Raw genomic sequence first — 24,771 nt, forward strand, 5'->3', positions numbered from 1 at the left:
GGAGAGAGGGGGCAGAGAGAGAGAGGAAGAGAGAGGTTGGGGAGGGAAGGAGAGAGGGAGGGAGGGGAGAGAGACAGAGACAGAGACAGAGACAGAGACAGAGACAGAGGCATACACAAGAACAAAGAAATAAGACTACAGGAAAAATCCAAGCTTGCATTTGGGGGACAATTAAATTCCATTGAATTTGGGATGTTTGTGAAAGAAAAAGACACAATTAGGAACCAGGAAATCTGGGGTCCTGAGAGGACTCTTCTACTTGAAGGCTCAACTAATTATAAAACCTGGGTAGTCAGTGGTGCATAGATGGCCTCTAGCCCCATTGGGAGTTAACTGAGCCTGGCTGTGGGTGTTGATAAAGAAGCATTGCAAATTTGATTGGCTAAAGGGTGAGATATTGATTGTAAATCTCATAATAATAGATAGCATCCCATTGCTTTAAACAATGCAGTCTTAAATCAGCAAAATGGTTCCTTGTATTCAGTAAATAAATATGGTTCATAGGCCCTAGGCATCTATGAATCAAGTCCCACCCACCTCTCAAACACTCCTTCTCGGTTCCTCCTCCTCCTTCCCCTCACTCTGCTGTAGTCTCCAGCGTTTAAGCCACAAATCTAAAGGTTCATGTCAATTAAGGTGGGAGGAACAGCAGGTAATCCTATTTGGATTTTAAGTCTGTCTCATCTTCAGTACTTCCTTACTTAATCTGTTTTAGGCATTTATTTGCTTGTATTTTAATCTCACTGCTCTGAATTAAGAGAGAGCCAGAGCTTTTCAAAACATAAACTAAGCACACTGCTTTCATTTCAGGACTGTGTCCTATGGTCCCATTGCTCATCAAGTCATAGAAAGAGAAATCAGAAGAGTGTAAGCTTCCTCTAAATAGGTACCTGACTTTTCAGAAGCCAGTCATTGGTGGGAAATGAATCTCTTCAGAGGCCTCTTTGTCTCTCTGCTCAGTAGTTGTCTTCACCATCATTCGCATCCAACTGATGTAAGAAACCACGGCCAGCAAAGGAATTTAAACATACAAGTGCCTGTTATGCTCTAAGTGGACACTGAGTCCACCTACCAAAGCGCCCTGTCCACTCTCCAGACAAAATAAAGAGTAGGCCAGGTATGACCACATTACCCCTACTTAAAGGACACTGCGATAGCCAGCTTTCTGTCACTTGAATAAAATAACTGAGACGATAAACTTATAAGAGAAGAGAGATATTTGGATCACCATTCTGGAGGCTCCATTCTAAGCTCCTGTGACTCCACTGCTTAGGTTCCACATGGCAGTGGTGGGAATCACTGAGGACAGCAGATTGCTCACCTCAGAAATCAGGGAGCAAAAGAGAAAGGCCTTAGTCTCCAAATCCTCTTTTTGAAGGCACCCCAAATACCTAAGAATGTACCCCTTGAAATGAAAATCAAAACAACTCTGAGATTCCATCTTACACCCATCAGAATGACTAAGATCAAAAATTCAAGTGACACCACATGCTGGCGAGGATGTGGAGAGAGAGGAACACTCCTTCATTGCTGGTGGGAATGCAAACTAGTACAGCCACTTTGGAAATCTATCTGGTGCTATATCAGAAAACTGGAAATAAGGTTTCCTCAAGACCCAGGTATTCCACTCCTTGTAATATACCCAGAAGATGCTCTAGCACACAACACGAACATTTGCTCAACCATGTTCATAGAAGCCTTATTCATAATAGCCAGAACCTGGAAACAGCCTAAGTGTCCATCAGTAGAAGAATAGATAAAGAAACTGTGGTACATTTACACTATGGAATACTACTCAGCTATTAAAAACAAGGAATTTCCAAAAATTGTGAACAAATAGATTGAACTAGAAATGATCATAATGAATGAGTTAACCCAGAAGCAGAAAGAGTCAAATGGTATATACTCACTTATATCTGGGCACTAGCCCAAGGGATATGCCCCATGAAAGTCTTCACTTACCAGGAAAGTGGGACAGTAGGGAGGACATCCTATTGGGACTCTAGGTGAGAGAAGCATGGGACAATGAGGAAATAGAAGGATCCAGAAGGAACAACTGGTAAGCAAGGCTCTCTGAGCTAGTTCTGACCTCAGGTTTACCATGCACTTTATGAATATTCATTAGCATATAGTAAAGATGGACCACGATGAAATCAAATCAGAGAAGTTAGCAGTTTGACCACAGGACCCAGCTAGTGGAAAATAAAGGGACTCCAGCCAGTGCTACCATTCTTTAATGTGCCTCACTGTCTTCAGGGCCATAAGCCTTTCATTCTACTTAAGAGACTTGCTGAAGGCTGCCAAGATGGTTCAGCAGGGAACTGCTCTTGCCACACAAGCCTGATGACCTACTAACCTAAGTTTGTCCATCGTAAAAAGCTGGATGCTGTGGTGTGCATCTGTAATCAAGACCTGGGGGTGGAAGCAGAGATGAGAGAATCATCAGAAAGCACATGGACCAGCTATTCTGGAGCACACAGCGTGGTGGAAACAGAGAGACCTTGCCTCAACAATGTGGAGGGAGAGAATCACCCTTAACAAGTTATGCCCTGTCTTCTACATGTGTGCTGTGCTCTGACACATGCATGTTCCCACGTATGCCAACTAATACATAAAAATAAAAATTCAAAGAGAGAAAAGTGGGTGAGACTCAAGGAGTGCCTTTCTTTAGAGAAGAAACTAGAAAGGTCCCAGAGGTGTTCTGCATGCCTTTGATTCCACCAGGGGGTAATTGGGCCCTCTGGAGTGCCTCTGAGCTCACCAGCACCTCTCCCCATCCCTGCGGTTCAACATTTGTCCCCTGGAAAGGTCTTTGCCTTACACACCTGCTGTGTATGTCCTCACCAGGGGTTAAGAGGATAAAAGGCTCAAAGCAGCAGGCTCATGAAGTCACAGATTAGAAGGCAAGTAAGGTAAAAAAAAAAAAAAAAAAAAAAAACAGGCCTGGGGCATTGTTATTATCCATGTGGATTTGCTGTAAAAATAATCCACAAAGCCCATGTGCCTAAGGACTCAAGTGACTGAAATCAGGTCAGTCCGCACAGGGATAATAATGACATTTCATGGAGGGTTATCAAACTTTATTAAAATAATAATTATGGAGGGTTTTTTGGCCAAAAAATTCCAGAGATCATAAAGCTTGCCTATTCTCTGACCACAAGTAATACATACCCTAAATCAAATTGGTTTAAACCAAATTGGGGGAAATGTATTGTTTTTTCTTAGAACGAAAATCACAGAGGTGGCTGGAATGAATTATCAAATCCATCACAGTTGCCTAGTGTCTGACCATAAGCAGGGACCTCCCAGCTTCTGCAGTGTCTTACCGGCCTGGGAACTCCCTCTAGTTAGCCTCCATGATGCTCCTAATGCTACCCCCCCCAAAAAAATGTGGGTATTCAACGGTTTTCTCCAACCTGCACAGTCCTCATACCCTCTCTAAAGTGTGGGGCAGAATGAAAAGAATCGTAATACAGATTAATAAAGGAAGTTAAGGCAAGATTGTTGCTGACAGAACCAGACAAATCAATTAGTTGATCTCTGGCAAGCAAGGCTAATTGTATTTCAAAGTCTATTAAGGCACATCAGGGCCAGTTAGCTAATTTCACAGGGGAACTGGCTGTCGCTGGGCATTAGGCAGCGATGGGAAACATCAGGCAGAAACACAAGATGGCATTTTCTTCCAGGGATCTCTAGACCTATAAGCTCAGCATTCAGTTCAGCAGTGAAGTGGCAGGTGGATTTGTTCAGAGGGGATTTCCATCCTGACAGGTCTATGAGCAACTGAACATCTACACGAGATCTGACAATACTGATTACACATCCTTTGCTGGAAGTTATTCATCTAAAACCTCTGAAGAGACATCTTCAAAATGAGATGAAGGAGAAAGGGTCCAGGAGAGACACGGATGAATCTGAACATCAAATGATTTAAAAATAAATCACTCAGAAGGAAAACCAGCTCGGCTTAAAACCGTTTGAGAAATAAGACTTAGAAGTTAAGTTTGAATTTCTTTTAAATAACAAATGTTAGATGCATTCTAATTGTCAGTATTAGAAATGAGGGTTTGCATTTCTTTTACCTGTTACCTGCCAGTTTTACATCAGGGGGGCTGGGATATGGAGTCTTTTAACTTAATTACTGCTAGTTTTGAACATGTCTTTGTTAAAGTACAGATGGCACAAATGTATGGAAGGCCAGAAGATAGCGGCCATGCTCATCTGTGTTTCCATGGAAACTTTGAATATTTGTTTTACATGCATTTTCTTCACCTTTCAAACAGGATACTTAAGTGTGCCCCCAAGATGCTGAGCAAGCATTTGTAATTCATATAACAGATTAAACAAGGGCTGAAGTGTTGTGATCTGTTTTGAAAATAAGTGTCTTGAAATATTAGAATAAAAATACTGAGTGTTTTTGCTCTTCTACAGGTACAAATGGGTTAGAAATATACATAGATGAACAACAGCTGTGACCAGGATGGGTCTTATAATTTATCATTCCTCTATTATTATCTGTATAAATTATTTCCTTAGGAGAATATTGCTGCTTTCTGTAAAATGAAGCATTTCCTACTGACTTCTTGTGCCCAGCATCATTCTGAGAGCAAGCTAAGGAGTCTCCGCAGAAGGATATTCAAAGGCATTGGTGAGATGAAACACCATATCTCCAGGTCGGAGAGGATAGAAAGAACTGCAAGTGGACTCTTCATGCAAATCCCATCAACCATCTGAAGCCAGAGCGTTTACCTGGGGACCTTTCAGGACTGTGAACTACTCACACAATTCTAATGAATGCTCAGGCTTAAGATTCTCATAAAATAGGCTCATAAAACAGTGCCCCCTGCCTACTCCAACAGAAACGCTTAGAGAACAGACTAGATTGCAATTTCCTGTGAGTTAGCTCAGTGGGTCTAAGGCAGTGGTTATGAATTGCAGTTTCAAAGATGTGTTCAGGGATGGGGACACTGTAGCCCAGGAGCCATACTTTGAGCGCCAGTAATTCAAACAGTATGCAAGGAATTAGGAATCCTCTTCCCTTCCTAGAGCCATTTACTGAAGACCCACAAGACTCCATCTGTGGGTTGAAGGAGAACAACAAACAAACAACAACAATAAAATGAGCAACAAGAAGTTCAAACTCATCAAGTGCAAGCTGGCATTTCACTCCCAGTGTGCACCAGGCATTACTGGGGACCAGGATAGTTAAAGACAGCAAAATCAGATCCCCACTCTAAATGTTTACAATTATCAAAAGAAGACAAGCTACCAATAACACTCCTGACATTACCAGTATCCTACAGCCTGAGTGAGAAGGAGGAGGGGGAGGGGGACAGGAATGGGGAGGGGGAGGGGGAGGGGGAGGGGAGTCCTTTCACCTTTATAACACCCATTCTCTATCTTTCTTCTTCATGAAGTGTCATCATTAGTCTTCGGTGGTTTGGGGGACAACACATCACGTATCATGTATGTACTTGTCTCTTTTTTTTAAAGATGGTAAACACCTTGAAGTCAAGGCCACAATCTTTTTCATTGTAGTGTTTCCACACATGTCATAATAAATATAACAAGGACTGTCTCGAGTGTAGGTCCTCAAAAGACATGTCATGTGGTGGGACTATAGGAATAGTAATAGCTTATGAAAATATGACTAAATACAGTAGTGTAGACCCAACAAAACAGTTTGAATTTGTGGCATCTTCTATCTTCAAGCCTGGTCGGTCCTGAAAACAGGGCCAAAACTGATGGTTACAGAATTCACGGGTCCCAAGGAGAATGCACTGATGCTGTTTTTCCTAAAAGGTCATGTTCTCAAGCTGCTTTGCAAATATTTACATTTAAACCCATTTTTTCTTCTCCTAACTTGGCCAGAAACCCTTCATAGTGTACTGGGTAGTGGTTAATGCAGATATGCACTGCTGTTCAAAGTTCTGGAAATAAGCAACTATGAATGTTCAACAATGGATAGGGCATCTGTATCAAATCCACCCCCCCCCCCGCCCAAATGTTCAGGGAACATCTAAGAGGGAAGAATACAAAAGCTTAAATATTATGGTAAATTCTGTGAAATGCTGTATTCTGGATGTGAATTGGTTGTTACATACACAAATTGAAAGCAGCTATAATATCTGCACAAGATCTTCCAAAGATTAAGACTATAAAATTCCGGCATTGGAGCCAGGGATCTCCTGAATCACCCCTGCTAGTCCAGGAGCTATTGGTAGCTGATGGTTTCTGTGGGAGGATCACTATTCTTTGATTGTGTAGTTGGTTTTCCATGATCCAATACATCACTCCACACTTATGTACTTGTGAGCACCACTAATTGAACTCAGTGAGTTAAAAACAAACATCCAACATATAAATAGATGATAGATAGATAGATAGATAGATAGATAGATAGATAGATAGATGAAGGATATAAAATTATCAGGCATATGTGATGGCAAGGTCCGGGGGCAGATGGAAAGATAACGATGTGGAACTGATGTTGGGGTCCATTTGATCAAGGTGAACTGTAGATATACATACATGTATGTATGTATATGAAATTTTCAAAGAATAATAAACTGAAAGAGCATTTATATATCACTGGTTAAAAAACTAGCTTCAAGAAAAATTACAGCCTTAACCAGACATTAAAAATTATATTTGAGCTGGAACTTGCCTAGGGTAGAATTTCTAAGGCAGATATTAGGCACCAGAGAAACAAAGATATGCTGAGAACCAAGAAGTTTAAGATTAAATTATACAAAATCTGAGAATTAAAATGTAAAAGCAAAAGAATCAGAGGGTTATCAACACAAAGCAAAAATGGTCACAATAACGCTGTGGTTTGTCACTTTCTGAGTGGTATTACAGCCAGACTGAAAACAAGCATATAAGCTTCATCTTATTGACACTGGCCACCATGCTGGCTCACAGCATGTATTATTTTTTGCTGTAATTTTTCAGCTTGCCATTGTGAGAAGGATAGCTATTACAAACTATAAGATATTGATTCTATATAACATATTATATAGTTTTCATTTTTGTTTTTAATTAGCACATGGTTATAGGTTTATTGTGAAATGTTCATATACACTCATGTCAATATACTTTGTTCTTACCCTTTGGCAATTCATACACTTATAATATTTTATACCCTCACTACTCTCTTTTCTTATCCTTCTTTCACTCCTGACCAACCTGTTCCATCAGCACATACTCCTCCTGCTTCATGTCTTTTTGTTTGCCTTGTTTTATTTACTTAATTAGAGAGACACCCCAAACTCTCCAAGTTCATAGGTGGCAGAGCATGGCTCCCAATCCGGTTCTAACGTTCAAATCCAAGGTCCCCAGTCTGGCTTCTGCTAGCATGAGTCTTAGTGCTGAATGTGGGTGTGACACCTTGTGATATTTGTTGACTTTGGTGAAGACATGTTCCCCTTTGAGAATTTGCCTCAGTCCATATGGACTTTGGATAAATGCAAGTTGACTGTTTGCTCAAAGCAAACATCATCAGAAGACATCCTGCCTTCTGGAACTGGAAAAGCCATCCTCAGATATGACTGTGCTAGAAGCAAGGGACTCTGTTAATAGGGACAAGTCTCAGGCCACATCCTGCATTGCAAAGTTTTCTCCACCATCCTCCAGATCTTATGCGCTCTCTGCGCCCCCTTCCTTGATATTCTCTGAGTCTTTGGAGAATTGATATAGATGCCTCATATATAGCTCAATGCTCACTGTTGCTTCTTTTGGAACCTTGAACAGTAATGAGTGTCTTCATTAACCACTACAAAAAGACATTTCTCTGATCAAAGTTGGGAGCAACACAGTTATATGGACAGAAACACAAGCATTTAGAAAGCAGCTTGACAATATGGCAAATATGAAAACAGCAATAAACTCTCCCTTATGACGTCTCTGGCCATTGGCTTTTAACAATTTTTACAGTATCAGGCATGAATCTCATCCTGTGGAATAGCCTGAAATCCAAATTAAGAATGTGGTGCACATAGTCTTGAAATTACTGAAACTTTGAAACATTTTTCCAGGTAGGTTGGTATTACAGCATGCAAAGTCCAGCTCTAGATAAGAATATTAATGTCTTTTCTTATCTAGCATCCTGGACATCATCTGTCAGCACAATTAAAATTCACCAGTAAAAAGAGTTTTCTAGTCAATTCAAGACAGAGTTGTCTGTGTACTGCAGCCAAAGCATGTACAAGTACATGAGATGTAACAAGTGTCTTTAGCAACAGACATTACCAATTAAGTATTGGTAAGATAGGAAAACAAGAACCACAATAGCCCATGTTGCTCATTTCCTTACTCATCCACTTTTAAATAATATTTACTATGCTTACCCTTTAACTCTATCTCACCAGTCTGAAGCTGTCAGGCTGTCCCAACTGTAGAATGCTTTCTTGTGAATTGCCTTGAATCTCAAAGAAGGCTTTGGAATAAGACTTCTTAGCAATTAGAACTTTGGAACTATAGTGGTAAAGTGAATTCTTTCTCTCTCTTCTCTCTCTCTCCTCTTTCTCTCCTCTCTCTCTCTCTCTCTCTCTCTCTCTCTCTCTCTCTCTCTTTCTCTTCTTATTCTTCTTCTTCTTCTTCTTCTTCTCTCTCTCTCTCTCTCTCTCTCTCTCTCTCTCTCTCTCTCTCTCTCTCTCTCTCTCTCTCATACACACACACACACACACACACACACACACACACACCCTTTGGTGGTCAGAATAGGATGTAGATCAGGAATGTCTAATTAATGCTTGGCTATTTGCCCCTGAGATATGGTTAAGATATTGATAGAAATTCTTGGGTCTGTTCCCTGGAGGGGGAGGCCTGGTGGCACTCAGAGGAAGGATAGCAGGTTACCAAGAAGAGACTTGATACCCTATGAGCATATAAAGGGGGAGGAAATCCCCCTCAGGAACAGTCATAGGGGAGGGGAATAAGGAGAAAATGGGAGGGAGAGAAGAATGGGAGGATATAAGGGATGGGATAACCATTGAGATGTAACAAGAATAAATTAATAAAAATTTAAAAAATAATAATAATAAAAAGAAATTCTTGCGTCATTATCAGATCATTAGGAACATACTGTTGGGAGGGTTTTAAACCTGTCTGTATATCTGACCCTCTCCATCCCTCTCTCCCCATTTCTTTCCCTCCCTCTTTCTCTACATCCCCCTCTCTCCCCTCTATATCTCATCTATCTATCTCATCTACCTATCTATCATCTATCTATCTATCTATCTATCTATCTATCATCTATCTATCTATCTATCTATCTATCTATCATCTATCTATCTATCTGTCTGTCTAATTATCCTTATCTTTATTCCACCTTATTTTTCACCTGGAAGTGGCTGATTTTGCACCACTACAAACTCCTCTGTCATGTGCCACTTTGTCATAGGCCCAAGGCATTGAAGTTCACATATCTTAGACTGAATCCTTCAGATATGCTTTGCAAGATAAAACTTTTCTAACTTGATAGTGTAAGTTGTTTAAGTGACAGAGCTCTGACTGTCAGGCCCTCTGAGTGACCATATTGTGGTGTATTTGTTGAATAGTTTATTCATCAAGCTTCGTGTTCACCTAGTCAATCACTTTTGAAAACATTGCTTTTCTACATAATGCAGAAATCCATTAACTGTTTCTTTTTTTTTCAGAATGTACCCTAGGGCCTCATCTTGTCCACCAGGCTTGGGATGCAGCCATCCATCTTCCATGAAGTTTCACAGGAAGCATGGCTCCTTTGAGATTCACATTAAAGTCATCCTCAATTATTGAGCTTCAGGGATCATGCCCATCAGGAACTCTCCTGACAAATGGAGAGTTCTGGTTGGCATCATGCCCAGCCCCTTCTGCAGCTCACTGAAGGCAGGAGTTTATGGGGGATGCTCATCATTATTTCAGAATTTTACTGCTTCTCCAACATTGTGGAGCTCATTTTCCTAAGCATTGTAATTCCTTTCCTTTAAACTTTGCTGAACCTGCTTGTGGATATAATTACTATGAAGTCTACTCTCATGCTTTGAATCATAAGCTCATGACCTCATCCATATATGTTGAGTAAGGCTAAAGGTTAACACTCCTGAGGACCAAGATATGCTAGAATTAAGGGCTGGAATCTTTCTGTTTAGTTCTGGTAACTAAGAGAACAGCAATAGCCTGTATTGTTTGGAAGCCTCTGCCTTCCCCAAGACCCACAACTTATAGGGATATAGTCCACACATGGCACTAGAATTTTCTTTTAATAAGGCATGGCTTCTGAGAGCCACCATAACTCCAGAGTATTTCTACGCATAGTCTTGTTGCTAGTTAATAAAGAGACTGATGGCAGGTCAAATAGTTGAGATTAAGTGACTACTGAGTGATCAGGCCTATATGGGACAGCTATATCACACCACCCAAGACTGAGAAAACACTATGGAAGAAAAGGCAGAAAGAATTTAGGATACAAAGAATGGGCAGAAATATTGTGAAACTTTGCCTTCTGGACATAAAATAAAATCACAGGGTTATGTTACCTGCATATAATTTGTACAAGATGGAGCCATCAACATTGAATCATGACAGTGGGGCTGGGGCTCATGAAGCCCTGTGTCTCTCTGAGGGTTGGCAGTACCAGGAAAGGAGATTCTTTTTCTTCAGTGATGTAGACACTGGTTAATTGCTCATTCCCTGGTAAATATGCCTCACGTGTGCTCACGCAAACAACCCTAATTGAACTCAATGTTTGTAATGGCTATTCTTGGTTGTCACCCTTAGGGAAAGACCCACCCTATGCCTGGGCCATGCCTTCTGGTGGCGGCCTATAGGAAAGGCAGGGAATAAGGAAGTTTTATCTCTTTGCATGCATGTTATCATTCTCAATGGCCAGTTTGCGCCTTCCCTAGCATTAGAGCCTACTTCTTTGGGGTTCCATCATAAATTGAAGATCAGCTAAGATATCCAGCCTGGTGCACCAAACAGCTGTTGAATCCTTGAACTTTTCTTCATGATACAGCTGTTGTTGGAATGGTTGGGCCACCGGCTGTAAGCCATTCTGATAAATTATAGATAAATATTGTAGATATATACATATAAGTAGATATAGAGACAGCTAGATGATAGATATAGATATATTCTATCAATTCTATTTCTCTAGAGAACCCTAAGTAATACAGTATGTCATTCAAGAGAAGAAAGCACAAAATTAACAAGTCAGTATGTTGGAAGGGAGGAGTTCATCAAGACTGGTGAGGGGCTGAGAAAAGGCAAAGAGTGGTGTATGTAAGAAAAAAATGTATTATCTATCAGTAAGAATTTGTCAAAGGATATATTTTTAATAATAGATTTGAAATTAAAAAATTTTTTTTCTCTTCTGGTGCATGAGTGGTCTCTAAGTTTTATGATTTACATATTCATGAGTAAGCATACCTTTAGCCAAGAATATATGTAATCCCACATAAGTATTATTTTACTATATATATAATGAATTAGAGCTTAGGAAAGGAATGTTCAAATACAAAATGAGGTTTTAATACCCCATCACATAAGATAGAGATTTTCTGTACTATTTCTGTATATTATTTTCTTCTTACAAATGATGTAAGTTATGTGCTCTACAGGTTTTGGTTCCAATTTAGGCTCATTTTATGCTACACTCTATTGATGAGCATCGTGACACAATACCTCCCAAACATTCAAATATAAAAGGAACATTCCAGGCCTGATAAGAAGTTATGATTTTCATATTCATTTTTCAACCCCTCCCCCTTAAAACTTCATACAGGTCTGTTCACACCTGGGATGTGTTATTCTATAAGGCTTTGCCAATGTTGACTATTTCATATAAGACTGTCAATACCCCAAGCCAAATTTGCAGTTAGGATGAGCTGTGTGATGAATATTCCTCATATATAACTATAACTATAACTATATATATATATGGATATATATATCCATCTTTAAAATAAGCCCAACTCAGCTTATCTATTTTTTCAGCCTATTTATTTATGGATCTGATTAAACTGTTATTTTAAATTCCACTGTGTGCATCAACCAACTTTTGCCAGGAGTAGGGTAAGTAACATTCAGGCATGTCCTGGTGATTCAGCTACCAGGACCATCCCACATTCATAATTCTAGAGCTCTTAATTCTAGAATGAAGTTTATGGCTGTGGCCAATCACAACCTTTCAGGATCTTGTGCCATGATCCTGGCTGTTCTGTGGAGCCCTTCTTGTTACTGATATCTGGACGGCTGAGCAAGACTCAGGACTGTTAGGTATGGAAACAAAGCAAATGCGTCAGAATTAATCTGGATCTTACTTATTAGAGTAGCTTGCTTTGTGTATAGCCCTTGGCTGCAATCACTGTAAATTGCAGGTGTAATACCATCAATCTTGTGCACTCTGGAAAGAATGGACACCACTTAGGAAACATGATTAATTAACAGAAAAGAATGCAGGATTGTGAGTGAGAGAGTCTAAGGTGCCCCAATCCACTCGGCTATGCTAAGGCTATGCTATTTCAACTCCCTACTCCAAAGAGGCCTGTGTAAAATATTCACATGGTGCTACTTAATTCTAGAGATTGACAACAAATAGAGAAGTGCTAATGCCAGTGTTGACATTAGCAAAACTGCTTCCTTTCCTCATAAATGTGAAATTTAAAAAGGACAGTGTGAATGAAGTATCTCAAGCATGAGTAGAGCCTGGGCTCAGACTCAGCCACGCTAGGTCTCATTCTACTCATTCTAAGAAAGAAGGGATTGAAGGGACAGGTGGTGGTGACACAAACTATTAATCCCAGCACTTGGGAGGCAGAAGTGGGCATATCTCTGAGTGTGAGGACAGCCTGGTCTACAGAGTGAGCTCTAGCATAGCAAAGGCTATACAGAGAAACCCTGTCTCAAATAAAATGAGGGGGAGGAGGAGAAGGATGGAGGAGGAGGAGGAAAGAAGAAGAGGAAGAAGAAGAAAGAGGAGGAGGAGGAAGAAAAAGATGAAGAAGATGAAGAAGAAGAAGAAGAAGAAGAAGAAGAAGAAGAAGAAGAAGAAGAAGAAGAAGAAGAAGAAGAAGAAGGGATTTGAAGGAACTAAGCAATCTGACAAGGGAGATAAGCAATCACTGGTCCTAACCAGCTGCAAATCCTATAAACCCCAACAATGACTAGCATGGCAAGATGTCCCCCAAGGTACAATAGTGATGCTTATATCTTTGGTTTAAGCAACAGCTGTCTAATTGGACTTAAAGTTCACTCAATAAGAGACACATACCTTGTACTGTAAACCCAGTATGCTTGGGAAATTCATTGACTCTCTCCTGCCCCCCCAAATGCTACTGCTGCCACTTTCTTAAACCATTTTAACTTCTAACTGTATTCTAAATATTTATGCCCATACCCAATGTAGCTCTTACCATCATCAAAGAATGCTTCTTTCTTTTAAGCACACACAAAACATCACACAAAGCCACAATTGATCAAAATACAGAAATGACTGATTATAAGGTGTCCAACCCTAGTTAATACATCTACAATAGAGTCCTTCACCTAAGGTTCAAGAAACATTGTTGAAAAGGGGGTGGAAAGATTGGAAGAGCCAGAAAACAACAATGGTTGCTGAGATAGTGTCTTCTCTATATAACAGGGAAGTTGTACCCATAAGTTTTCAACAGTATAGTCACCTAAACAGGACCTACACAATGATAACACCAGCTGACATGCCAACATGTATAGGTGAAATATCACAACCCCAATCTTAAATGAAGAGGAACAGCCATTAATGACTGCTGAGAGAGAAAGAGTCTTCCTCAAAGATGAACCCCTTAATTATCCAACCCCAAGTAGTCAGCCCTAAACACATAAATATGAGTGATAATCATTCAACTTCAAAATTTAGCTATCAAGAAGAGACTTGATACCCTATGAGCATATAAAGGAGGAGGAGGTCCTCCTCAGTCACAGTCATAGGGGAGAGGAGTAAGGGGAAAATGGAAGGGAGGGAGGAATGGGAGGATACAAGGGATGGCATAACCATTGAGATGTAATAAGAATAAATTAATAAAATAAAAAAATTAAAATTTATACAATATTCTTTAATATATAAATTATGTATATATTATGTATAAATTATGTATATATTTGTTTTAAAGTTCAGTAATTTGAACTTTAGGAGCAAGGGACCTTTGGATAAGTTAGAGGAAGAAAAATGTAGGGAATGAGGTATAGTACTCATCTCGTAAAAAAGGGGATCATGGGACTCAAAAGCATTAATTTCAGATTTATGCTTCTAAAACTGGAGTCTTGCTTCATTGGTGGAAACTGTGCATAGATTCTTCCACCCAAAGGCAGCTTCTATTTATGTCTTTGCCCTGAGTCGATGCTGGTCTTATAATTACATATGTATTTTTAATTATTATAATTTATTTACATTACATCTAAATTGTAATCCCCTCACTCTTATCTTATTGTTCCTCCATCCTTCCTTCTTCCACCTTATTCACCTTCCCTAGACCTCAAACCTGTGGGGTCCTCCTCCCATACCATATGACCACAGCCAATCAGCTCTCATCTGAATAGTCTGCATCCCCTTCCTCTGTCTTCACCAAAGGGCAGTGATCAAATCGCAAGCACCAGAGTTCATGTCAGATACAGTCTCCTGCTCTCCATTTCCCTTCTCCATGTGGAGAATGAGCTGTCCATAGGCTACATCTGAACAGGAGACGTGGGTTCTCTGTTTGCAATGTCCTTGGTTAGTGCATCAGCTTGTGCAAGGCCCCCGTGAGGCAACTCTTAACCAAGAATCCGGCTTTGAGTCTCAATATCTGTCCCAATCCTCCACTGGGTGGAGTCTTTCAAAGGACATCTATGTTGGGCTAATATCCACTCATAAGTGAGTATATACCATGCATGTCTTTCTGGGTCTGGGTTACCTCACTTAGGTGGAATTTTCTTTGTCTAGCAAAGGCATTAAAAATAGGCTACATAAATATCAAGACTGGGCACCAAGAGGTTTAGGCCAATGACCTAAATACATGTTTCTCAAAAGAAGCTACCCAAATGACCAGCAAGTATGTGAAAAAACAAACCAGTCTAATATTACTAGTAAGTAAGTGAATGATCATTATAACTATAAGGAAATCTCATTTAACCTTAATAAGAAAAACTATTATCAAACTGCAAATAAATGTTGGTAGAAAACTTACACAAAGGGGTCTCTCACACATGTTTGACAGTATTATAAAATAGTACAACAATTATGGAAAGCTGTATAGGGGTCATTAAAAAAAAAGAGAAATAAAATGACAATGGTCTAGCAAACCCATTATGAGTATATATACAAAGGAAAATTCATAAGTATATTGCTAATAGTTTTATGACTCATTGTTTCCAATTAGTCTCAATGCTCATCAAGAATTGAATAAAGATAATTTACATACATATACACATCATAACATATATCATGTATCACATGCACATAAATGTTTGTGTGTATGAGTGTAATATATATATTTTCAACGACAGATATAGATGAGCTGGGAGGATACTATGTTGGGTAAAATTAATCACATGTTCGTTTTATGGAAGTGAAAATGCTGATTGTATGAAAATAGAAAACAGTACTATCTTAATTACGGTTATTATTGACAAGATGAAACACCATGACCAAAAGCAACCTGGGAAGGAAAGGGTCTATTTGGTTTATTCATCCACATCACATTTCACCATAAAAGGATGTCAGGGCACGAGCTCAGACATGGAAGGACTCTGGGGACAGGAACATGGAGAGAACATGAGCATAAACCTTGAGTCCCAAAACTCAATTCATTAAAATGCAGTAAAAAAAAAAAACACTAGCAGAAGAGAGAATGTAGAGGAAAACAAGAGAGGGATGAACTAGATTCGCTCATAGTCAATACATGATTTACTCTCAGATGAACTAATAGTTTGAATTTTCCATTGGACAGGAATATAATGAAAATTCTGTATTAATTCCAAGTGTATTATCATCTGGCCACGACAGACAGACAGACAGACACACACACACATACACACACACCGATTCACAGTATGCATTATACTCACCCTCTCTGAAAGAGATCCACATTATAAAATTTATGTAGCTCTACAGAAAACTCAACTGTTCCTTGTACTTCAGACATGATCTTTTTGGTTCATTACCTGAAAAACAAAGAAATTAGTTGCTTAAGATAACTTCAACCAAACATACATAGCCTGGTTTCAATAGCCGGAAACTTAGAAATGCTTAGATTTAGAGGGACAAAAACATGTGGCTAACAGGGCCAATAGAGCACACCATAAGCTTGCTTCAAGATGGATTCAAAGGGTTTTTTTTAATAATTTATTTAAATTTTTTGTACATTTCAAATGGTATTTTATTTTTAATTTTCATTTATTATAATTACATCTTGAATGCTATCCCCTCACTTTTATATTCCCTTTCCCACCCTTCCTCCCTTTTTCACTCTATTTTCCTCCCCTATTCTGTCAGAAGGGGACCTCCTCCCCCACCATATGGCCAAGAATATCAGGTCTCATCTGGATATTTTTTGAAAGTTATGGGCTGGAGAGATGGCTCAGAGGTTAAGAACTCTGTCTGCTCTTCCGAAGGTCCTGAGTTCAATTCCCAGCAACCACAAGGTAGCTTACAACCATCTGTAAAGTGATCTGATGCCCTCTTCTGGCCTGCAGGTGTACATGCAGGCAGAGCACTGTATACATAATAATAAATAAATAATTTTTTTAAAAAAAGAAAGTTATTTATTCACTTTACATAGGCCCCTCTTTCATTCTCTCTCTGTCCCACCATCCCTCCCTCCTCCCCCTACTCCCTCCCCTCAGAGAGGGGGAGTCTCATCAGGACTGCTTGTATCCTCTTCATCTGTGGCATGGTAAGGCACCCAGTTAGGAGGAAGTAATCAAAAAGCAGATAACAGAGTCCATGGCAGGGACATCCCCTGCTCCCCTTAATAGGGGGCCCATATGGATACTGTGCTGTCTATCTGCTACATCTGAGTGGGGAGCCTAGGTCCTCACCATGCATAGTCCTTGTTTGGTGCATCAGTCTCCGCTGGCCCCACTGGGCCCATTTTTGTTTGCTCTGTTGGTCTTCTGGTGGAGTTCCTGTCCCCTCAGGGACCTTCTATCCCGCCTCCCCCTCATCCATTAGACTCTCTGTGCCCTGCCCACAGTTTGGGTGTGAGACTCAGTTTCTGCTTTGATAACCTGCTGGGTGGAGTCTTTCAGAGGACAGCTACAGTAGGCTGCCATCCTGTTCCCTCTCTTCAACTGCTTTCAGTGTAAAAACAGAAACACACTGTGTCTTACTTAAGGCCTTATGGTTACCTTCTTTGTTTTAGTTTGGTTTGGTTTTTCAAGACAGGGTTTCTTTGTGTAGCTTTGGCTGTCCTGGAATCACTCTGTAGACCAGGCTGGCCTCGAACTCACAGAACTTTCACCTGCCTCTGCCTCTGCTTTCCGGGATGAAAGCTGAGCTCACCATGTGTTATGCCTAGAACTAAGTCCTGCTCCATGGCCCTTTCAACTGCCTATGACATGGAGGTCACATATTCCTCTGCTATCTGATAGATGAGCTCCCGGTTCCTTGGCGCTGTTGCATCTGTGGGTTCGGACTGGTAACTGCATTTGGTTTGTATGTATCATGAGAAGGTTAAGTGAACATGTCCCTCTGATCATTTTGCACACACTCTGGCATGTAGCAAATTCTCAATAAATGCGAGCCAGCACTGATGATAAAGCTTAATAATCACAGAATGTCACTCGATCATCAATATTGAAGATGCAGGTGACTGAAGTGACAGCAGAACACATGGGTGCTGTGACAGGCAGATGCTAACCCAATTTGACAGATTGATGCAAAAGCTGATAAGAAGGTTGGGCGAGACACATGGAAAGAAATAGAATTACAATTTGATTTTGCAAGCAAATCATGCGAAGGACCCCAGGCCGACTGAATCGTTTGAGTGTATGAAATCAACTCGGTATGAGGTATTTGAAAGAATGGAAAAAGAAATCAATAAAACACCTTCTATATTCATAGTGCTGTATAAGATATTTTTATATATATTACCTGGTTTTTTACAACAATGATATTGTGATAAAGATTCTTGTCTTGTTTTTTTTTTCAGATAAACAAAAAGGATACAGGAAATTGCAACCTAGAACAAAATATTGCATTCTTTGGAAAGTCTCCTTATTTTTCCAAGGCCCAGTTTACTATTTTGTGTCATAAATGCAATGCCAGTTACCCAGATTCTGGGTAATATAGAAGTTAATTATTATAATGTGTCTTTGGCCCAACTGTTCTTGGTAGCTGGTATGACCTGAGAAGAGGGAGAGGGAGAGGGAGAGAGGGAGAGGGAGAGGGAGAGAGGGAGAGGGAGGGAGAGAGAGAGAGAGAGAGAGAGAGAGAGAGAGAGAGAGAGAGAGAGAGAGAGAGACAGACAGACAGACAGACAGACAGACAGACAGACAGACAGACACAGAGACAGACACATACACACACACACACACAGAGGGGGAACTGAGAGCAGAAGATATAAGATCAAGTGACACAGAAACTTTCATGGCTGGCATAGGTGATGGACATCTGGTCCTCTATGAATGTCTGTCTCTCTTCTCTTCTACTTTCCTCTCCTCTCCTCTCTTCTTCTTCCTCCTCTTCCTCCTCCTCCTCTTCTCTCTCCTCTCTCTCCTCTCTCCTATCTCTCTCTCTCTCTCTTGTTCAGATCCAACTACCCAGGGTCATGCTAGGGCAGCTCCCATGAACAGCAGTACAATACACATGATTAAGTACGCTTTCACACTGTGTTTCAATACTAGCAAGGGCTCCCTCCCAGGAAATATTTCTGAAAATATAGAAGGCTGTTATTTCTCATCTCATCAATTGAGAATGTTGCACCTTCTTTTCCTCCTTTAACCAATATATATGAAAGCTGAAAGTCAGGGTTCTCATACAAAAACCCTGAAGCTGCTAAACTATGCATTGTCCTGAGAACTCCAGAGTGAGGTTTGGTCTTGCCTAACACAACAGAACCAGCTAGCGTCAGAACGTGACTTTTAAACACCAATCTCAGGATGTATTTGGGAAAGGCTAAATAAATAGCTCTCTCTCTCTCTCTCTGATTCACTTATCACACTGAAAGCATCTGTGCATGCTATTTTCTTATCTTCCCACAGTCTCAATGATCACAAATCGGCAGTTCTGGACTCAGCCATCTGACCCTTTGATTGTGGATGTTAGTCTTGAATTACCCTGGTGTCTCCTGATCTATTATCCTGAGGACTGGGAATTTACAGAAAGAGAGAGACAGAGAGAGAGACAGACAGAGACTTGGAGGAGGCACAGAGAGAGAGAGGAAAGGAGAAAGGGAGGGAAAAGGCAGAGAATGGGAGGAAGAGGACGAGAGAGAATGCCAGTATCGATTGGCATACGTTAAATGCAACCAAGGGTTTTACACATTCGAATTCACACAGGACACCACGACCATTCTGGGAAAAGTGGTGACCCAGAATCCCAAACACCTTGCTTTTCCTGCTCCAATACTTACATGCGGGTTTTCTGGGGCAGTAAAGCACTATGAAATAAATACTTAGACGAAAGATGTTTCCTAGCTGGAGAATGTGATGCTATCGATTCTCTGTGTGGAAAGTTTACCACCCTGTGGGCTAGAACCTCTTAGTGAAGTCAGAGCTCTGGAATTTGTAAACACAGACACGGGAGCCTTTTCTTTAATACCATGTGATTAATTATAACCATCACGTGCCACTAAATGAAGACGCTAAGCTCAAGTTTTACAATATCCATTTTAAATTTCCACTTGGGTTTTTCAGGAGACTAACTGCACAGCATTAAATTTATGCTCAAGAACTCAAAACCATCTGCTCTGATCCCACCTTTTCCCCAGATCTTTCCATTTGAAAATTAATGAGGATCATAGACTGTTCGCTTTGCAGTATGTTCCTTAGACTAGCAGCTTCAGTGATGAAAGCAACAACTTTGAGTTTTAACTTAGAACTACTGTATAAGGCCCCACTCAAATGTCCTTCCATCCTGCAGAAATTCTGTTGTGCGCATTCATTTGCGAACCACTGTCTCAGACACTCTGTTCATAGTTGACTAGACCTGAGTTGACCCAGTACATTATGAGTCACAAAATCTTGGATCATGAATGAACTTCCTGTTCCTTGGTTTCCACTGGGCTTACATTTACTCTGTTAGGCATCCTTAGTGGCTGGTGAGGATAAAGTATGTTAAAAACTTAATACATTATTGAGTACACTGTAAAATATAGACATGAAATACACAAAGCTGTTCAAGGTATCTGCCCAACACAACCCACTGCACCTACATCTAATACTCACAATCACACAAATACACACTATATTCAGAACCATAACACAGATACATGTGAAACAATCTATGGCACTTATAAGAGGCCCACAACGAGTACACACACTAACAACCAAACGGCCACTCAAACACAACATTCACATAAAAGACACCCATAGCAAAATACCCAAATCACCAAGTATGCCTAAACAACACATATGCACCTGCACACACACACGTATTCACTCACCTTGTACGTAACATATAGTCTCTGTGCTATCTGCTGCAACCAGTACCACCCATAATTCATAGCTGCAGACATCCTTTTGTGTTTGACTTTAACACACTCACCTGAAAACAACATTTCCTGGCAGCTACATCCTCAAGTACTAAGATTACAGAGCTTAAGGGCAGGCTATTAACTTCAAGTGCTCAGAGTGAACAAGAGTGTCTACTGACCATACACTTTGACTCTGGGAGCTCCAGAAGAGGGCTAGTATATTCACATAAGTCCCAGAGTTTCTCTGAGGGACAAACTTTTGTGTGACTAAGCTTTTGTCCAGGGTAATGAATGCCTACATTTCTTTTAAAAGTGCCAAGTAACATTAGGTATCTGCCATCTGAGCTCACTTGGAGTCAGCACAGTTTTCCTTGATATATATTTCCTTCCACTGTTTATCAGGCCTCACACATGCCCTGCTTCCCTCACTGGCTGGTCCTGGCTAGGGTAGCATCACTAAAAGCCTTAACCTACATGAGGATAGTTTGTCTTACACGGGAGGGTAATGGAAGAGTGAAAGGACTGCAGATGTAACATGAGGCTACAGAGAGGTTTCCTTATTCATGAGTAGATCAGGTCTCTCCCATACAGTTTTTTCCCTCAATGTTGGTCCCAGTAATTCCCACAAAAGAACTTTCTATATTTTTAAAGATTTTTAAAAATCAGATTATTGTATCAAACAGATTTCTCTCAACTCCAAAAGAGACCTAGTAATATCCATGGTAATGTTTGCACCCAATGAATCTGCTTCTATTACCAATGGGACAAGGAAACACCATTAAGCTAAGAGAGGAGGTAGAGACCAGTTGACAGCGTTGACTTCTTATTTGTACAACCAAAGAAAAACAAGAAAGTAACTATGGAAGTGAATACTAAGCCCTTCTCTTTGCAAACTTGAGCTCCTTCGTTTAGAGTTATATAGACAGCCTAGATTTGTGCACCGTTATTTAAAAAGCAGCCAGTCTGGGCAGCATCTAGTTGAACTCTAGTTGAACTCTAGGGAACTCTAGTTGAAAAGGCAAGTAAAAGACTATGAATGTGCATAGGTGTGCATGTTTGTGCAAGTGCATGTGCATAGGTGTGTGTGCATACACATATGTGTCTCAGGTTTGTATATAAACAACCCAGGATTTACAGACCCATTTTTAGCATTTGATTCAATTTGTAAGCCTTAGTCTCTTTGTCAGGATAAACAAGATAGCCTACCTAAGAGGAAGGAGAAGGCTGACAACACATGTTCATCTAAGCCTCCTCCTCATGTTGAGGGCTTCATCTGAGCATTTTTATATTGATCTTCAGATTTCATGGATCCCTTTTGTGCATGTAAGTTTCCTTCTAGTTTTTGTGTTTTGTTTTGTTTTGTTTTTGTTCTCATTATCCAGTAGGATGCATCAAAGGTATTAGAAATCAAGCAACATGGAGAGAGTGGAGGAATAGGCTCATTTTCTTCCACAATTGCAGTCAACATCTCTTTCCTCTAGAGATGGGGCCAGGAGAATGTTTCATCTTTAGATCAGAGGTATTTGAGGGATTCCTGAACTATGCAAAATTGTAACTGCCTACAGAGGTATCTGGGAATCAACTGAACACTGGCCTTTTATGCATTCAAACATACTTTCAGTTCTCACCACCTTCAGTTCTTCAAATCCAGTCCCTTCTCCTGCCCTGGGAATGTGGTCACCATCTTTTCCTGCATTAGCCCTGTCTTCTGGATACAGGCATCTGTCTCAGCCCATGCTCCTGTTAGGACACCCTCACACTCTCACCACAATGATGATCATTCTAGAACATTCCAACCCATGAAATGGCTCCTCCTTGCCCTCAGTATGACACCTAAGATACATATAGCTAAAGAATTCTTGTTCTTAAGATGTTCCTACCCTCACTCCCATGTCATGTCTAAGGTGAATCTCTCTCCCTCAGTTCTACAATGTGAGTCCTCCTGAGGACCTTATCTTTGCATAGGCTTGGAGAGAGAAACTTCAGCCAAAAGCGTGGTCCTCATGACTAATGATGCTGTACACACAAGGACTTCATCTACTGCCACCAGATTGCATTCAGTCAGTCATAGAAATTACTGTTCACATTTCTTTCTTCAATATAGAATTTCAACAAGATTCCTTTCTTCAGCATGCTTTTAAAAGTCTGTCACATAATCTATTCCAAAACAACCAGATGGACTTAGCTTAGAGGTTCTGGAGCCCCTGGGGTACACAGGTCTATATCATTTAAATGCTCTTGTTTGAGCCTTTACAATATGTCTACACGGCACAATTAGCAATTTACATTTTCCAAAAATTTGTTTTAAATGTTCTCAGTTAACTTCTGGGATATCTGACACACATACACACACATTTTTTAAACTATTATAATCCCAGCACCTTACTAGATATTACTTGGGGGGAAAACTTTTTTTTTTAACAAGTATGCTTTCCATTAAAGTTTGTTTTCTTCCAAAATTTCAATATTTAAGGTGTGTAGCCTTTGACATTTTAAACTAACACAAAAAGTATGTTGACCTTTATATACATTTACTTTATGAAAGGGGCACAGAGCATTAGCATACTGAAAAAAAAATCAGTACCTGAAAAAAAAAAAGAAAGATTGCAAACATCTCTCATACTACACGGAAGGGTAAGAACAGGGAGGGTCACCTGAGCACAGTGCAGCCACTGCAATGGAGACCCACATGCTAAGACACAGATCACTGTGTCAGCTGACTTCACTCAACTATGCAATAAATGCAAGGATGGCTCCCTGACACCTGTGCCTGTACTACAGACAGAGATGGCTCCTTGACATATGCACCTGCACTTCTTCTCAGAAATCTGCATCTGTGCTCCATAGAGAAAGAGTTCCCAGACAACTACACTTGTACTTCATAAAAAGACTGTTCTGAGCAACCTATACCTGCCTTCCATGCAGCGATGGTTCCTAGACACCGACACCTACACCTGCACTCCATGAAGAGATAGTTCCTAGACACCTGCACCTGCCATCCATGCAGAGATGGTTCCTAGACACCTGTGCATGCACTCCATGCAGAGATGGTTCCTAGACACCTGTGCATGCACTCCATGCAGAAACTGTTCTCTTATGTCTGCACCTGCAATCCCTGAAGAAATGGTTACCAGTCAGCCTTGTCTCCATCATAAAGAGATGGCCTACAGCCACGCACCCTATGCCCATCTCAGCGCTCCCATCTCCCTCAGAGAATTACTCCAAGCAATCACTCTAATAAAATCTGCTATTACAACTCACCAGGTGTCATGGTTGCTGCAAGAGAATCTCCTCAATGCCCAGGCAAACGATCTCATTGAGAAAGAAAGTGATCAGCAGCATTTGTTGAAGATGCTGAATTTTCTCCCATATGTATTTTGATTTATAAAAACATCAGGTATCTGTAGGTGTGTGCAGTTATTTTCAGGTCTTCAATTATATTCCATTCATCAGTGTGTCTGTTTTTATGCCAGCATCATATTGTTTTTATTACTATAGCTCTGCAGTACCACCTGAAATCTGGGAGGTGACACCTCCAACAGCTGTTTTATTATTCAGGCTTATCTCCACTCCCACGATATTCTTTCTTGGTTGTGTGTGTGTGTGTGTGTGTGTGTGTGTGTGTGTGTGTGTGTGTGTGCGCGCGCGCGCGCATGCGTGTGTTTCCATATGAAGTTTTTCATTGTTCTTTCAATCGACATAAAGAATGGTGTTGGGATTTTGATGGGGAATTGAACTGAATCTATGCATGCATTTTATCCATGAGTATGGGACGTCTTACCATCTTCTGGTGTCTTCATAAGGTTTTTCCCCAATGTCTTTAAGTTCTGAATGCACTGCCTTTTATCACTCAGTTACCCCAGGATATTCTGAAGTTATTGTAAAGGATATTCTTTCCATGGCTTTACTGTACACACTACCAGAGGAGAAAAAGCAATCACCAGTCTCACTCAGATACTAATGTTGAGAGCTACAACAGTGACCTGCTTCAAGATATAGCCTCTGGGGCAGCAGTGGCAGAAATGGAATGTGAGTAGCCAACCACTTTTTACTAAGATTTAAGGCACACACCTTAGGTATGAGATAGGACACATACCTAACACATTCACAGTTTGCCCGTCTCGGCAAATGCTAGATA

The 24,771-nt window shown here is 40.4% G+C and overlaps 1 protein-coding gene across 4 annotated transcripts in view; it reads right to left on the reverse strand.

Moving 5' to 3' along the window:
* Positions 1 to 24,771, reverse strand: part of FAM135B (family with sequence similarity 135 member B) — a 286,049-nt gene that overhangs the window by 163,833 nt on the left and 97,445 nt on the right. For all 4 annotated transcript variants that reach the window (XR_014783479.1, XM_084803028.1, XM_084803029.1 and 1 more), the window contains exon 2: positions 16,066 to 16,161. Coding sequence is in view for 3 of the 4 variants with exons in the window: in XM_084803028.1 (XP_084659154.1) it covers positions 16,066 to 16,142 (77 nt within the window). In the remaining variant the exon portion in view is untranslated. The remainder of the gene's footprint in view (positions 1 to 16,065; positions 16,162 to 24,771) is intronic.

This window comes from Acomys minous (assembly GCF_964271855.1).
Source record: "Acomys minous genome assembly, chromosome: 12".
Taxonomy (NCBI): Eukaryota; Metazoa; Chordata; class Mammalia; order Rodentia; family Muridae; genus Acomys; species Acomys minous.